Raw genomic sequence first — 15,849 nt, 5'->3', positions numbered from 1 at the left:
AAGTTAAAGAAAAATGGAATTAAAGATAAGTTTGTTTTGGTACCAAAAATTTTTGACATCCATGCAGTTTTTTAAATTCCATGCGTGTTCCATGAACCTTTTAAAGGACTTTAATGTAATAGCCAAAAACTTCCCAAACTTGGTAAAAGATATAATGTTTAATTTCAACAAGCTCACTAAGTCTCAAGCAAGTTTGATATAAAAAAATCAGCTCTAGGGCAATTGAAGTCACTGCAACCCCAAAAGAAGATCTTGAAAGTTGCTAAATAAAAACAAGGTATTACCTGTAAGGTAATGATGATTCAATAATCACTGATTTTCATCAAAATTTCCAGGAGCCAGAAGACAGTGTAACACTTTTAAAGTGCTATTGAAAAGCAAAACTGGTAAGCCAGAATTTTATATTCAGTGGATATATCCATCAAGGATGAAAGCAAAGTATATCTTTTGATTAAAAAAAAAAAAACTTGGTGAACCTGTGCATAGTTGTGCACAATAGGAAACATGAAAGACAGGGGCCGGTGCTGTGGCACAGCGGGTTAATGCCCTGGCCTGAAGCGCCAGCATCCCATATGGGCGCCAGTTCGAGACCCGGCTGCTCCACTTCTGATCCAACTCTCTGCTATGGCCTGGGATAGCAGTAGAAGATGGCCCAAGTCCTTGAGCCCCTGCACCCATGTGGGAGATCTGGAGGAATCTTCTGGCTCCTGGCTTCAGATCAGCAAGCTCCGGCAGTTGCAGCCAATTGGGGAGTGAACCATCGGATGGTAGACCACTCTCTCTCTCTCTCTCTGCCTCTCTCTCTGTGTAACTCTGACTTTCAAATAAAATAAATAAATCTTTAAAAAAAGAAAAAGAAACATGAAAGACAGCTAGTTGGGCTAAAGGGAAATGGTTCCAGATGGGAACCTGGAACTTTTGGAAGGAATGAAGAGAATCAAAAGTGGCATATACCTGAGTGCCAATTATTTTTTTAATTTCTCTGAAATGCAAAGGACTGTATAAAGCAAAAATTATGACGTGATCTTGTTAAGTTTGTATTGCATGCTAACAGTTGTGACTTATGACAGTTTTAGCACAGAGGATGGGAGTGGGGAATGAATGGAACTGGAGAGTTGAAGGTTTCTCTATTCAAGGCAAAGTGAAACAACAGTAACCCAAAACTCCAAGTAGACTGGAAAAGGTCAAGCAATGCAAGGAAATTTTAGGTCAGTAGATAAAGTGGAATTCTAAAATCATTCAAATAATACACAAAAAGCAGCAAAGGAATTACAAAAAGATAAGAAACAGAAGGGACCCAAAGAAGACAAATAATAAAGTGGTAGGCCTAAATACACTATCAGTCATTACAATGAGTGTTAAAGGATTAAGCACTCAAAAGAAATTATAAGAATGAATTTTTAAAAAGCAAGACCCAACTGTATGTTGCCCACAAGAAATACTGTGTAAAAGTTCAGATAAATTGAAAGTTAAAGGAGAGGAAAATGTGCACAAGAAGGCAGACATAGATTCCTAAATAATAGCTAAAAATAACTTTCAAATAAAGAATAGTACTATGGACAAGGAAGCTCATTCAACAATAACAACAGAGCCACTTCATCAGGAGGACAAAGCACTCATAACTGTTCATGTACCTAGAAACGGAGCCTCAAAATACAAGGAGAAAAAGTGACAGGACTGAAAGGAGATGTAGACAACTGTACAGACACAAAGGAGGGACATTAATATCCTTCTCTCATTAACTGACAGAACAAAATAGATCAAACAAACTGGTAGAAGCAAAAAGTGAGTAAGACATAGATCATCTGAAGAACATCTTTAAGAAGTAAAGAAACTGGTGCATCTAATTATTAAAAAACTTTTGGGGCCGGCACTCTGGTGCAGTGGGTTAACGCCCTGGCCTGAAGCGCCAGCATCCCATATGACCTGGCTGCTCCACTTCCCATCCAGCTCTCTGCTATGGCCTGGGAAAGCAGTAGAAGATGGCCTAAGTCCTTGGGCTCCTGCATCTGCGTGAGAGACCCAGAGGAAGCTCCTGGCTCCTGGCTTCGGATCAGCGCAGCTCCAGCCGTTGCGGCCATCTGGGGAGTGAACCAGCAGAGGAAGTCCTCTGTCTCTCTGCCTCTTCTCTCTCTGTATAACTCTGACTTTCAAATAAATAAATAAATCTTTAAAAACAAAAAAAGAAAAAAACTCAGTTCTGTTCAGAAACATTCAAGGAAGATTGCACACAGTGCTATTCAAAGCCAAGCAAATTGTGAAAACAAGGCAATGAGTCAAGAAAAACAAAATAAGCACAGTAAATTATATGTGAACACATAGTGATAATAGTGTAAGCTCTGGATATTAACCTAACCAAGTCAAGAAAAACAAAAACAATAAGCATAGTAAATTATATGTGATAATAATGTAAGCTCTGGATATTAACCTAACCAAGAGTTTTATACAGCTTTCTGATATTGGGGGGCTGGGAATAGAAGTAGATGTGGATGTGGTACAAGAAAATTAAATCCTCCTGCAAGAGGACATGGAGTTCTTCAAATGCATGAAGAACAGCAATATGAAAATATCACTTAGGTAGAGGGTGGCAGAAATATCTGGAAGTATTGAAAAGTGACTCCCACTGGAAATGCTGGACTCAAGAGGCAGGGGGTCAAGGACATGGGATGGCTGGGAGCCCACTATCACCCGCTAGGTATGCAGGTTCTTTGGACTCCTTAAAATCTGAGCTTCTCAGATTTTAAAAAGCAAGACCCAACTGTATGTTGCCCACGAGAAATACTGTGTAAAAGTATCTCAGTCTGATAGATCTGCAAGTTGTATTTTTAATTGGCTCTGTGATCCCACTACTCCACATTCAGGGCTCTAGGTGTTTGTTTAGTTACTCATACAGGAGAGGCACCAATGAATTCAATAATGTTAGTAAAAAATTGGAAATCATCAGTGAATGACTAATTCACTCAAGAAATATGGCACACATTATAGACAGCAAAGCAGGCTCCATCCAGCAGGCAGAGCCAGAGGCTCCTGTACTGAGTGACAACATGTGTTGGCAGTTTTAAAATGATGGCTTTTAAACTTTAAGTGCTTTCCTTACATTTTACATCTCCTTCCAAACTTCAGCAGGACTGCTTCTTTATTTCATAATATTTACACCCTCCCACACTCAATGCATCTAAATACATTTACAGAACTTCCAAAGTTCTTTTCAGAGAATTTGAGGGAATTAAAACTAAGCAAACTGTTAAAACAAGAGCAAGGATTAACTGCAAGAAAAACATAGTTGTTAGGCCGGCACTGCAGCTCAATAGGCTAATCCTCCGCCTGTGGCACCGGCACACCGGGTTCTAGTCCCAGTCGGGGTGCCAGATTCTGTCCCGGTTGCCCCTCTACCAGTCCAGCTCTCTTTCTCTCTGTCTCTCACTCTCCACTCTGCCTGTCAAAAAAAAAAAAAAAGAAAAGAAAAACACAGTTGTTTGGGATTGCTCCTTTGCAACAAACTCCTCCCTTCTCAGAGTCACCACATCAGGATCCCAGAAAGGCACATTTACACTGTTTTGGCCTTTGTGCTCTGAATTTGTCTATTGTGCCAAAGAATTCCCATAAAGTAGACGCCAGGCACCATGGGTAGTTCTTTTATAATGCACATTTTCCATGAACTTTTTGAAAGCCTCACATGTGAATGCATTTCAAACAATTTTTTGCAACAAAATAAACATCTCTTTTCAATTTCATGTTGCTTTTTAAAAAAAATTTTTTTTTTCATTTATTTGAAAGGTACTGTGACAGGGTGGGTGGGAGACAGAGAGAGAAAGAGAGCAAGCTTCCGTCCACTGGTTCACTCCCCAAGTACCTGCAAAGGCCAGGGCTAGGCCAGGGCTAGGCCAAACCTAAGCCAGGATCCTGGAACCGCATCCAGGTCTCCCACATGGCACTTGGGCCATCTTCTACTGCTTTCCCAGGCCACAGCACAGAGCTGGATTGGAAGGGGAGCAGCCAGGACTCGAACCGGCGCCCATACGGGATGCTGGCACGGCATGTGGAGGATTAACCCACAGCGCCACTGCAGTGGCCCCTATCTTTTATCTTGTCTTGTATGCTGTCTCCCACACCTTTAGCTCCTCTCCAAGCAGTACTCCATACCTGGACATTTCCCAGGATGCCCCATCCCACAGGTCACCTTTGTACCCAGTAGGTAACTGGCTGGCTAACAGAGGCAGTCAGAGAGGACCTCAACCTGCTCATCCTGGGCAGATGGCTGCCCCGATCTCTGCTACACAAGGAAACAAAGGGTTAAGAGCAATTTGCAGAGCCCTTCACATGCTAACAGAACTGGCCCCAGAAAGATGAGAAAGAGATTTGCTAAGGAAAAATGATGAAATCCTGAGCAACAAATCCCAAAGCTCAGACACGAGTCCATACCGCCCTAAAGGAGTCCTTGGCCAAATAACTGTAAGAAACGCTGTATGCCACTCCCTTTCCCAGCTGGGCCTTAGCACAGCAAAGGCTCTGGGAAGTCCTGCAGTGAGGATGCTCGCTTGGTCTGGCTTACGCCATTGAGTCCAAGCTTAACGACGGATCGTGGAATTTTTGGTTTTTATCCCCACATCTCCTAGGGCAAGTTTTCTTTAAAGTATTTAGGGAAATTTGCTCTGCAGGATCAATAATTCCATTTAAAAAAATACATTTGAGATCTAGGGGCCGGCACTGTGGCGTTCCAGGTAAAGCCGCAGCCTACTGTGCCGGCATCCCATATGGGCACCGGTTTGAGTCTCGGCTGCTCCACTTCCCATCCAGCTCTCTGCTACAGCCTGGGAAAGCAGTGGAAGATGGCCCAAGTCCTTGGGCCCCTGCACCTGTGTGGGAGATCTGGAAGAAGCTCCTGGCTCCTGATCAGTGCATCTCTGACCATGCAGCTAGTTAGGGAGTGAACCAGCGGATAGAAGATCTCTCTCTCTCTCTCTCTCTCTCTGGGCATCTCCTCTCTCTGTGTAACTCTTTCAAATAAATAAATAAACCTTTAAATATATATATTTATAATATATATAATATATATTTGAGATCTAAATATATATATTTATAATATATATAATATATATATTTGAGATCTAAAAATGTGCCAGGAGATTCAAACCTGCTCTCAGTCGTTTTGAAGTGTGGTGATCCCTTTCGATAGGGCTGTCATTGACATTTTATAAAGGCACAATCTAGAAGCAAGTTAGCAGAGAAGTAACTTGGGATTTTAGTAAACCCAGGTCTGGATCTCAGCTCTGCTACCCCAGGCAAAAAAAACCATTCACATCCCCAGGCTAATGGGACAGAAACAACTAACTTGCACAAAAAGCCCAGGACTTAGAGAAATGCAAAGCTTGGAGTAGCTGAGCAGCTCCCACAGATGGGGTAATCACTGTGCCAGTCCTCTGCCCCTGCGGTCACGGACTGGACCTCTGCCTGTTTGTTCCTGGCCAGATTTTTATTGCAGCTCCAGTTAACTGCGTGTTTTATCGAGTAATAACAGGTTATCTGATCATAGAACTTTTTTTAGTGAACCTGAACTCTGATAGTCTTCACAAAACTGTGGCTTTGATCTTTTCTGAGCCACACCTTTTGGTTGATAATTTTAGGTACTTACCACATATTCCCCTGAAGTTCACATTCCTCAAAAACAGGCCATAATACAGCACGTAGGAGAAAGGACACACAATGTTCGGCCAGGTAGATGTTAATCTCAGCCTGGCCTCTTGCTGACCTATGCATAGTTACTGAATCTCTGCACCTCGATCTCCTTGTCTGCAAGATGTTGATAATTTCCTACTAATTTGGCAGAGTTCCAACAAATGAAATGTGTAGCATCAGATATGTGCCTAAATAACTGAATGTGTAAGCGTCAAAGAATAATGCCCAATGTTTAGCAAATGCTCAATAGTTTCCTCACCTACAATCCATCTCCCAACCTCCTCCTCCACAAAGACAGAAACTGAATCCTACTGGGCAAACCAGGCCTAAATCTCAACTGCAGTGGGGAAGGCTGGGGGTGGGTATCTCTGCTCCTGTACGGAGGACTATTATTATCATCGAGGAGACGAAGACTGTAAGACAGATGTCAGACCTCCAGGTAAAAAGACAGGCACCCCTCCAAACAGGTAAAGGCCTTTCCGCTAATTTTAAATTGGCCCACATGATTAAGCAGAACTCTGGTGGAATCAGCTGTACCACCTCTTATGAAGACACTTAGGGGAGAGAGACTGGAGAACTTTTGGCAGAAAATAAGAATATACCCATTGTTCATAATTCATCCAATCTGCTTGGATGCAATGAGAGGACTGTGACGGGCAGACACAGAGCAATTAGTGTCTGGGTTCAGCCCATGCAGTGCCTGGAGCAGAACAACCAGCTCCGAGCGTGGGCTCAGCCATTGAGCATCTCTACCTCTCTCCTCTCGCCTTCCTTTCGAGTGTGTGTGTGTGTGTGTGTGTGTGTGTGTGTGTGTGTGTGAGACTTACATACTTTCTGCTAGTCTGTTGGGCAAAGATGTTTCTGTTGACAAATGGCGCTAAGAGACCTACAAATGGGCTTCCCTACCACTATTAAGATTCAGGCCCAGTTCCACTGTCTGTTTCAGTAGGGCAGGGAATGCTAAAGTGGGATCAACAACAGAGTGAAGGTGATAATGACAGAGGAGGGTTTGTGATCTTGAAGACAGATCAATAGAAATTATCCAGTCTGAACAACAGAGAGAGGACTGATAAAATGAACTGAGCTTTGGGAACCTGTGTGCATGTCAAAAGGCCTACCGTCTTTTATTGTTGGAGTCCTAGAAGAAGAAAAGACAGACACTGGTACAGAAAAACAAATGTGAAGAGACTTCCCAGACATGGTGAAAAGCATAATTCTACACTTTCAAAAAGCTGAGTGAGTCCCAAATACTATAATTTCAAAGAAAACCATGCTTATATCCAAATGCATCACAATCAAACGGGCAAAAGTCAAAGATTTTAAAAAAAATGCCAATTTACATACAAGGTACAAGGATTCAAACAAAATCTATTGTCATCAGAAACCGCAGAAGCCAAAAGATATTGCATTAATCTTTTCAAAGAGCTCTTAAGGAGAAAAAAAATTTATCCACTAAGATTCCTTATCCAACAAAAAGATCCTTTAAGAGTGAAAGTAAACTAAAAACATTTTCAGTGGAGAAAAGACAAGAGAATCCAACACCAATAAATCTTCTATAAAGAGGATTCTTACAGTGGAAGAAAAATAATTCTAGATATGAAATAAGACCAACAATGATGACAAATGCTTGAATAAATATAATGGGCTATTTTCTTATTTGTAAGTTCTTTCACATATATATGAATTTGAAAACCAAATATTACACATAGAGTTTTAGATGTTTGTAGCTGCATTATATTCATACCAAACACCGAGGCATGCAGCTGAAACCATAAGGAGAGGGAAATGTATTGCACTGAATGTTTAAATTAGAAAACAAAGAATGGTCTCAAGTAAAGAACTAAGCTTCTCACTTAAGACACTAGATAAAGAAGAGAAAACTAAACCAAAAGCAAGCAGAAAGAAGATGATAATAAAAATAAGACCAGATATCAGTGACATTAAAAACAAAACATAATAAAGTGAATGAAATCAAAGCTTACTTAATTGAAAAGACCAAAATTCATAAATATCTAACTAGATTAATTAAAAAAGAGAGGCAGAAAATAAACAAATTATCAATATGAAGAACCAACAACAAAATATCACTACAGTCTTCAGAGATTGAGTAATAAAGAATCCTACCAAAAACTCTACAGCCAAAAATTTGACAACTTGATGAAACAGACTGATTCTTTGAGACAAAAAAAAAAAAAAAAACCAACCAAACAAAACAAAACAAAACCCTACCAAAACTCACATAAGTGGAAAGAAATAACATTAATAATCCTGAATCTACTAAGTTAATTTATGGTTAAGACCTTCCAAAAAGGCAAACTACAAGCACAGATGGTTTCACTAGAGAATTCTACTAAACTTTTTAGGAAGAAATAAATCCAGCTCCATAATTTTCATTGAGAGAATTCAAGAGTAGGGAATGCTTTCCAATTAATTTTAGAAAGCTATAATTATCCTGATATCAAAGCCAAAAAAAAAAAATCCAGGATAAAGACTTCAGACCAATATTTTCATGAATAGAAATGTAAAAACCTCAATAAAATTTTAGCAAATTTATTTTCATTTGATTTAAAATGCAGAGAGACAGAGAAACAGAAAGATGGGACTGGCCCAGGCCAAATCGAGGAGTGGAACTCAAGCTGCGTCTCCCACGTAGGTAGCAGGCATTTAAGTACTTGAGCAGTAACCTGCTACCTCCCAGGACGCACATTAGCAGCAAGCTAGATCGGAAGTGGAGAGTCCAGACTTGAACCAGGCACTCCGGTATGGGTTGCAAACATCCCAACTGGGGACTGAACTGCTGCAATGGAAGCCTGACCCAGCAATATATATTTTTTTAAAAATATTCATTTATTTATTTGAAAAGCAGAATTAAAGAGGCAGAGGCAGAGAGAGAAAGAGTAGAGAGAGGTCTTCCATCTGCTGGTTCATTCCCCAAATGACCACAATGGCTGGAACTGGGCTGATCCGAATCCAGGAGTCAGGAGCTTCCTCCAGGTCTCCCATGTGGATACAGGGGTCCCAGGACTTGGGCCATCTTCTACTGCTTTCCTAGGCCATAGCAGAGAGCTGGATTGGAAGTAGAGCAGCTGGGACTAGAACCGGTGCCCTTATGTGATGTTGGCACTACAGGCAGTGGCTTTACCCACAGTGCCAGCCCCAGAAATATATTTTTTTTTAAAAGTATATCACAGGGCCAGCATTGTGCCATAGTGGGCAAAGCTTCCACCTGAGATGCCAGCATCCCATATGGGTACCAGTTCCTGTCCCTGCTGCTCTACTTCTGATCCAGTTCCCTGCTAATGTGCCTGGGAAGGCAGTGAAGGGTGGCCCAAGCACTTGGGCCCCTGCACCCACATGGGAGACCTGGAGGAAGCTCCTGGTTCCTGGATTCGGCCTGGCTCAGCCCTGGCTATTGTGGCTTTCTGGGTGAGTGAATCAGCAGATGGAAGATCAATCTCTCAATCTCAATCTCTCTCTCTCTCTCTCTCTCTCTCTCTCTCTCTCTGACTAGCTCTGCCTTTCAAATAAATAATCTTTTTTAAAAATACATCACTCGAGGCTCTAATAAGAGTGTCAATTGTTAAATCAACAACGGGAGTCACTGTATACTTGGTCTCCATGTAGGATCTCTGTCCTTAATGAGTTGTACTATGTGAATTAATGGTAAATCTACTACTCAAACAGTACTCTATACTTTGTGTATCTGTGTGGGTGCAAACTGTTGAAATCTTTACTTAGTATATACCAAGTTGATCTTCTGTATATAAAGATAATTGAAAATGAATCTTGATGAAGAATGGGATGCGAGAGGAAGTGGGAGATGGGATGGTCGCAGGTGGGAGGGAGGTTATGTGGGGAAAAGCTGCTATAATCCAAAAGTTGTACTTTCGAAATTTATATTTATTAAATAAAGTTTAAAAAAATACATCACAACTAACCGAAGTTTATCACAGGAACTCAAAGCAGTTCAATATCCAAAATAAAGCAAAGTACTCCACCATATTAAAAGACGAAAGGGAAAAACATAATATCAACAAATATAGAAAAGACATTTGACAAAATTCACCACCCATTTATTATAAAAAAAAATTATAAGCAAACTAGAAGTAGAAAAGAACCTCCTCAAGCTAACAAAAGGCATCACAAAAAACAGATAGTGTCACACCTAATGACAAAAAAATGAATTTTTTTCCTCTAAGATCAGAGAGAAGAAAAGTATGTCTACTCCCACTACTTTTCTATTAACATTATACTCAGTTCAATAAGGCAGGAAAAGGGGTCAAAGGGTACATAGTGTGGAAAGAAAGACATACAAGTACCTCAATTTGCAGATGATATTGCCAACATAGAAAAATCTCAAGAAATATGATCCCTAAAAAAGCTGTTAGATCCAATAAATGCCTTTATTAGGATTGTGGTACCCAACTCTACTGACAGTATTGGTAGTATTTCTATATACTTGTGAAGGGTAGCTAGAAGTTTAATTTTTAAACCTTTTACAATAGCACAAATGGAAATATGAAATATTTAGATATAAATCTAACAAAATATGTACAAAATCTGTTTCTTAAAAATTGTAAAATACTAATGAAGAAATCAAAGAAGGCCTACATAAACAGAGAGGTATACCACGTTCATGAATCGGTTTTGATAAGATGGCCATTCTCCCCTAAAAGATCTCTAGTCATAATATAATCCTAATCTAAATCCAGTAGAATTGTTTGGACATCAGATTCTTATATATATGTGATTTATCAAATAAGCCAGCAAAGCCAAAATAATTTTGAAAAAGAAAACAATTTGGAAAATTTATACTATATAATCTTAAGGCTTATGCTAAAAGTACAATAATCAAAAAAATGTGATATTTTCAAGATGATAGACACATAGATCAACAGAATAGAATAAAATGCTAGAAATAAACTAATATGAGTATGCTCAAATGCTTTTTAAAAACAGTGTAAAGACAATTCAGTGGAAAAAGGCTGTTCAATAAATGATTCTAGAATTATTGGGCATTGATACACAAAGAAATTAATCTTGACCTGTATCTCAATTCTTACGTAAAAATTAATTCAAAATGTATCATAATTCTAAAGGTGCAATGTAAAACTCCAAGCCTTTCAGAAAAAAAAAAAAGCACAGGTGAAAATCTCTGGAAACTTGCATTAGACAAAATCTGTATTTTTTTAGGTACAAAACACATATCATAAAGCCCTACAAAAAAATCAGAAAATTCTACAAACTGAACATCATCAAAAGTAAAACTTTTGCTCTGAGAAAGACACTGTGAAGAAAATGGAAACATAAGTTAGAGACTGGGAGAAATATTCACTAATCACATGTCTAACAAAGTTCTAATATCCAGAATATTTAAACATTTTTCTAACCCAAAGATAAGAAAATAATCCCAATATTTAAAAATTGCAAATGATTTGAACAGATACTTCACCAAGGAAAACATCTGAATGGCAAACAAGCACATGAAATGATGCCCAAATTCATTAGTCATTAGAAAAATGCAAATTAAAACACAATGGAAGATGACTACAAACCTGTTAGAATGGCTATAATAAAAATTCTAAAAATTCATTATGAAGTGAAGCAACTTGGTATCTACAGCTAGTGGTAATATAAAATGATATGGTCACTCTAGAGAATTTGATAATTTCTACAATTAAATTCACAATATGATCCAGAAGTCCTTAAGTATTTACCCTAAAGAAGTTAAAACTCTTCATCACACAAAAAAATCTGTACATATTTATAAAACATTATTCATAACTGCCAAAAATGGAAGTACCCAAATATTGTTAAAAAGGTGAGCAGATATATTGTGTTATAATAATTCAAAAGAGTCTTTCTTAGCAATAAAAAGGAATGAACTATTGATCAAAAACATCAGCACTGGACTGGCGCTGTGGCTCAAAGGCTAATCCTCCGCCTGCGGCGCCGGCACACCGGGTTCTAGTCCCGGTCGGGGCGCCGAATTCTGTCCCAGTTGCTCTTCTTCCTGTCCAGCTCTGCTGTGGCCCGGGAGTGCAGTGGAGGATGGCCCAAGTGCTTAGGCCCTGCACCCCATGGGAGACCAGGAGAAGCACCTGGCTCCTGCCTTCGGATCAGCGCGGTGCGCTAGCCGCAGTGCACCTGCCGCAGTGCGCCGGCTGCGGCAGCCATTGGAGGGTGAACCAACAGCAAAAGGAAGACCTTTCTCTCTCTCTCTCTCTCTCTCTCTCTCTCTCTCTCTCTCACTGTCCACTCTGCCTGTAAAAAAGAAAAAAAAAAAAAAAAAAAAAAAAACATCAGCACCGGCATCCCATATGCTGATCCAGCTATTCTGATCCAGTTCTCTGCTACAGCCTATGAAGACAGTGGAAGATGGCCCCTGCACCCTCATGGGAGATCCAGAAGAAGCTCTTGGCTCCTGGCTTTGAATCGCCCCAGCTCTAGCTGTTGCGGCCATTTGGGGAATAAACCAGTGGATGGAAGACCTTTCTCTCTGTCTCTCCTTCACTCTGTCTGTAACTCTACTTCTCACATAAATAAATAAATCCTTTAAAAAAAATTTTAAAAAGATACAACTGCCTCAGCTGAGAGCTACCAATAACCTGAACAGTCCCATATATTTCATTATTTATTTATTTATTTATTTTTTAAAGATTTAGTTATTTATTTGAAAGTCAGAGTCACACAGAGAGAGAAGGAGAGGCAGAGAGAGAGACGGGTCTTCCGTCATTGGTTCATTCCCAAGATAGCCACAATGTTTGGAGCTGTGCCAATCCAAAGCCAGGAGCCAGGAGTTTCTTCTGGGTCTCCCACATGGGTACAGGGGCACAAGCACTTGTGCCATCTTCTATTGCTTTCCCAGGACATAGCAGAGAGCTGGATGGGAAGAGGAGCAGCCGGGACTAGAACTGGTGCCCATATGGGATGCCGGCGCTGCACACAGCGGATTTACCTGCTACGCCACAGCGCCGGGCCCAAGTCCCATATATTTTAAAGACATTGAATTTGTGTTGGGAGAAGGAGGGCAGGCAAGGGGAACTGCCCACAAAAGAAACCCCAGATCCAGGTGGTTTCACTGGTGAAATCTGCCCAAGATTTATAATGGAAATGATGCCAATGTTACCCCAGCATTTTTGGAAAATAAAAAAAGAATAACTTCCTGGCTCAGTAAATTATTCAATTAAATTATTATTTAATTATCCAATTTTAAAACCTCAAACAGAGAGCAGCACTGTCATTACTTACAGAGCCCCCAAATCAAAATCATTGCCCAAGAACTCCTCCAGCAGACTTGTGTCCAGGGCAGGATTTTCCAGTGTGCTGCTTGCTCCCTGGGCTGCAAACACAAAAGGAAAAGCTTGAGAACCGTGAGGATTTCAGAACAACCAGTGACTAACACTTTTGACACGCTTACACACCAGAATCTCAAAGCAACTAAACAACACAACGCATTTATTGAGACTGGTTTTCTTTTATCCAGATACTTCCTTCAGAAATCTCATTAGATGTCACTTTCCTCCAGCTGCCCAAAACTTGTTTAGATGCCCCTATCTTGTGTGCTTCTATAGCCCCATGTACGTTTCTTTATATACTATTATAGTTGTTTATTTGTGTTTTTATTCATCATCTATATCTCTATCTATCTTTCAAATCTTTAAGTTTTTCTTATTGTACTTGTGAGGATCCATAGCATGAAACAAGCAAGCAGTAAACATTTATTGGATGGATCAAAAGAAGGAAAGATGGATGAATGGATAGACATATGGTTGGCTTGTTGGCTTGATGAATCATTTCCAGTTATACTCAATAAGAACTTCAATATCTTATTTGATATTTTGTCAGACTTCACAAAATGTTAAACAGTAGTCTTTTTCTTGGTTTACAAAATTCTGTTGACTTTTTTCGGATTATAATAAATATTGTTAGAATTTTAAAAGAATATAAAATATAAGTATATATTATAGAGCAACAAAACTATCTTATTTGTGGATAGCATTATTTTATACCTAGAAAACTCAAGGCAAACAAATGAAAAAATCAGAAATGGCCAGAAAATTAAACAGGGCAGTTGTTAAAATTAAGTTTGAGGTAGTGGGTATTGTGTCGCAGCTGGTTAAGCTGCAGCTTGGGGCACCTGCATCCCATATCGCAGATTTGGCTCAAGTCCTGGATGCTCCAAGCTTCTTATCCAGCTTCCTGCTAATGTGCTTGGGCCCCTGCCACCTATGGGGAGATGCAGATGGAGTTATGGGATCCTGGCTGTGATTTGGCATAGCCTTGACTGTTGTGAGCATTTCTCTCTGTCTCTCCCTCTCTCAGTCACTCCACCTTTCAAATAAAGTAAATAATTCTTTTTGAAAGTGTGAAAACAAGCCAGGTACCAATGGCATTGTGGATCATGACTTCAAACCTTTCATAGTATCTATTTAATAATAGCCATTAGTCCACTCTTATGCAATATGGAAAAAGAAGTTTCCAATTATTTATATAAAGTCAAAGTAAAACTGATGCCAAAATCTGAGAGGAAATAAATGAAACTATAGACTGATATATGTGAATGTATACCTGAACTCTAAATAAATGTTGTAAAAATTCAACATTAGAAGAATGACAAGACTAGTGTCTGCTAATACTAACTGATAGAATTAAAAAGGAGAGAACGATCCAACATGAGAAGCAGGATACACAGCAGACTCATAGAATGGCAGATGTCCTAAACAGCACTCTGGCCTCAGAATCAGCCCTTAAGGCATTCAGATCTGACTGCAAAGCCCATGACAGTATTTTAGGCATGGAAAGCCAAGACGCTCTGGCAAAAACAAAACAAAACACCTAAATGAAAGATCTCTGTGAATGAGATCCCAGTGGAAAGAATGGGCCATCAAAGAAGAAGGTACCTTTCTCTGAAGGGAGGAGAGAACTTCCACTTTGACCATAACCTTATCTAAATAAGATTGGAGTCGGCGAACTCAAAAGACTTCCATAGCCTTGGCAACTCATGACTAGAGCCTAGGGAGATTACTGACAGCATAAAAAAGAGTGTCAATATGTTAAGTCAACAACAGGAGTCACTGTGCACTTACTCCTCATGTAGGATCTCTGTCCTTAATGTGTTGTACAATGTGAATTAATGCTATAACTAGTATTCAAACAGTACTTTACACTTTGTGTTTCTGTGTGGGTGCAAACTGTTGAAATCTTTACTTAATATATACTAAATTGATCTTCTGTATATAAAGATAGTTGAAAATGAATCTCAATGTGAATGGAATGGGAGAGGGAGTGGGAGATGGGAGGGTTGCGGGTGGGAGGGAAGTTATGGGGGGGGAGAGAAGCCACTGTAATCTATAAACTGTGCTTTGGAAATTTATATTTGTTAAATAAAAGTTAAAATAAAATAAATTAAAAAATTCAATATTAAGAGAAGATGCTATCATCAAGGAACATAAAGATGATCCTATGTTAGAATTCATGCATCAAAGGTATGATACCCTTTTACCTTCTTGATTGATGCCAAAAGGCACTGCCCATTCAATATGGATTCCAAAGACTGTCCTTAAGATTATGTGTGAATATATTCATACATATATATATAAGTTCTGATAAGTATGTGCATGAGAGAAAACCCACAACAAATAACAGCCAGTGCAGGGCCGGCACTGTGGCGCAGCGGGTTAACACCCTCGCCTGAAGCGCTGGCATCCCATATGGGCACTGGTTCTAGCCCTGGCTGCTCCTCTTCTGATCCACCTCTCTGCTATGGCCTGGAAAAGCAGTAGAAGATGGCCCAAGTGCTTGGGCCCCTGCACTCACATGGGAGACCTGAAAGAAGCTCCTGGCTCCCAGCTTCAGATCAGTGCAGCTCCAGCTGTCGCAGCCAATTGGGAAGTGAACCAGTGGATGAAAGACCTCTGTCTCTCTCTGCCTCTCCTTCTCTCTCCGTCTAACTCTGACTTTCAAATAAATAAATAAATAAATCTTTAAAAAAAAACAGCCAGTGACATGTTTAATGATTTAAAAAATTGGAGCTTTATCCATTAATGTTAAAAATAAATTGAGGATTTTTTGGTTTTTGTTTGTTTTGTTTTTGGATTTTGCCAACAGTGGAAAGTCAAAGTCCTTTCTTTCATCTTATTAAAATCTGAAATAGATGACAGATAATGTAAT

At 39.7% G+C, this 15,849-nt stretch overlaps 1 protein-coding gene across 3 annotated transcripts in view; it reads right to left on the bottom strand.

The window, feature by feature from the left end:
* The window catches only part of MYRFL (myelin regulatory factor like), a 132,281-nt gene that overhangs the window by 80,809 nt on the left and 35,623 nt on the right, over positions 1-15,849 (bottom strand). For all 3 annotated transcript variants that reach the window (XR_016216883.1, XM_089308682.1, XM_070052617.2), the window contains exon 3: positions 12,928-13,018. Coding sequence is in view for 2 of the 3 variants with exons in the window: in XM_089308682.1 (XP_089164808.1) it covers positions 12,928-13,018 (91 nt within the window). In the remaining variant the exon portion in view is untranslated. The remainder of the gene's footprint in view (positions 1-12,927; positions 13,019-15,849) is intronic.

This window comes from Oryctolagus cuniculus, chromosome 11, assembly GCF_051225735.1.
Source record: "Oryctolagus cuniculus isolate XC-2025 breed Fujian yellow rabbit chromosome 11, ASM5122573v1, whole genome shotgun sequence".
NCBI classification, from domain to species: Eukaryota; Metazoa; Chordata; class Mammalia; order Lagomorpha; family Leporidae; genus Oryctolagus; species Oryctolagus cuniculus.
This window is presented reverse-complemented; position numbering and strand designations above follow the sequence as displayed.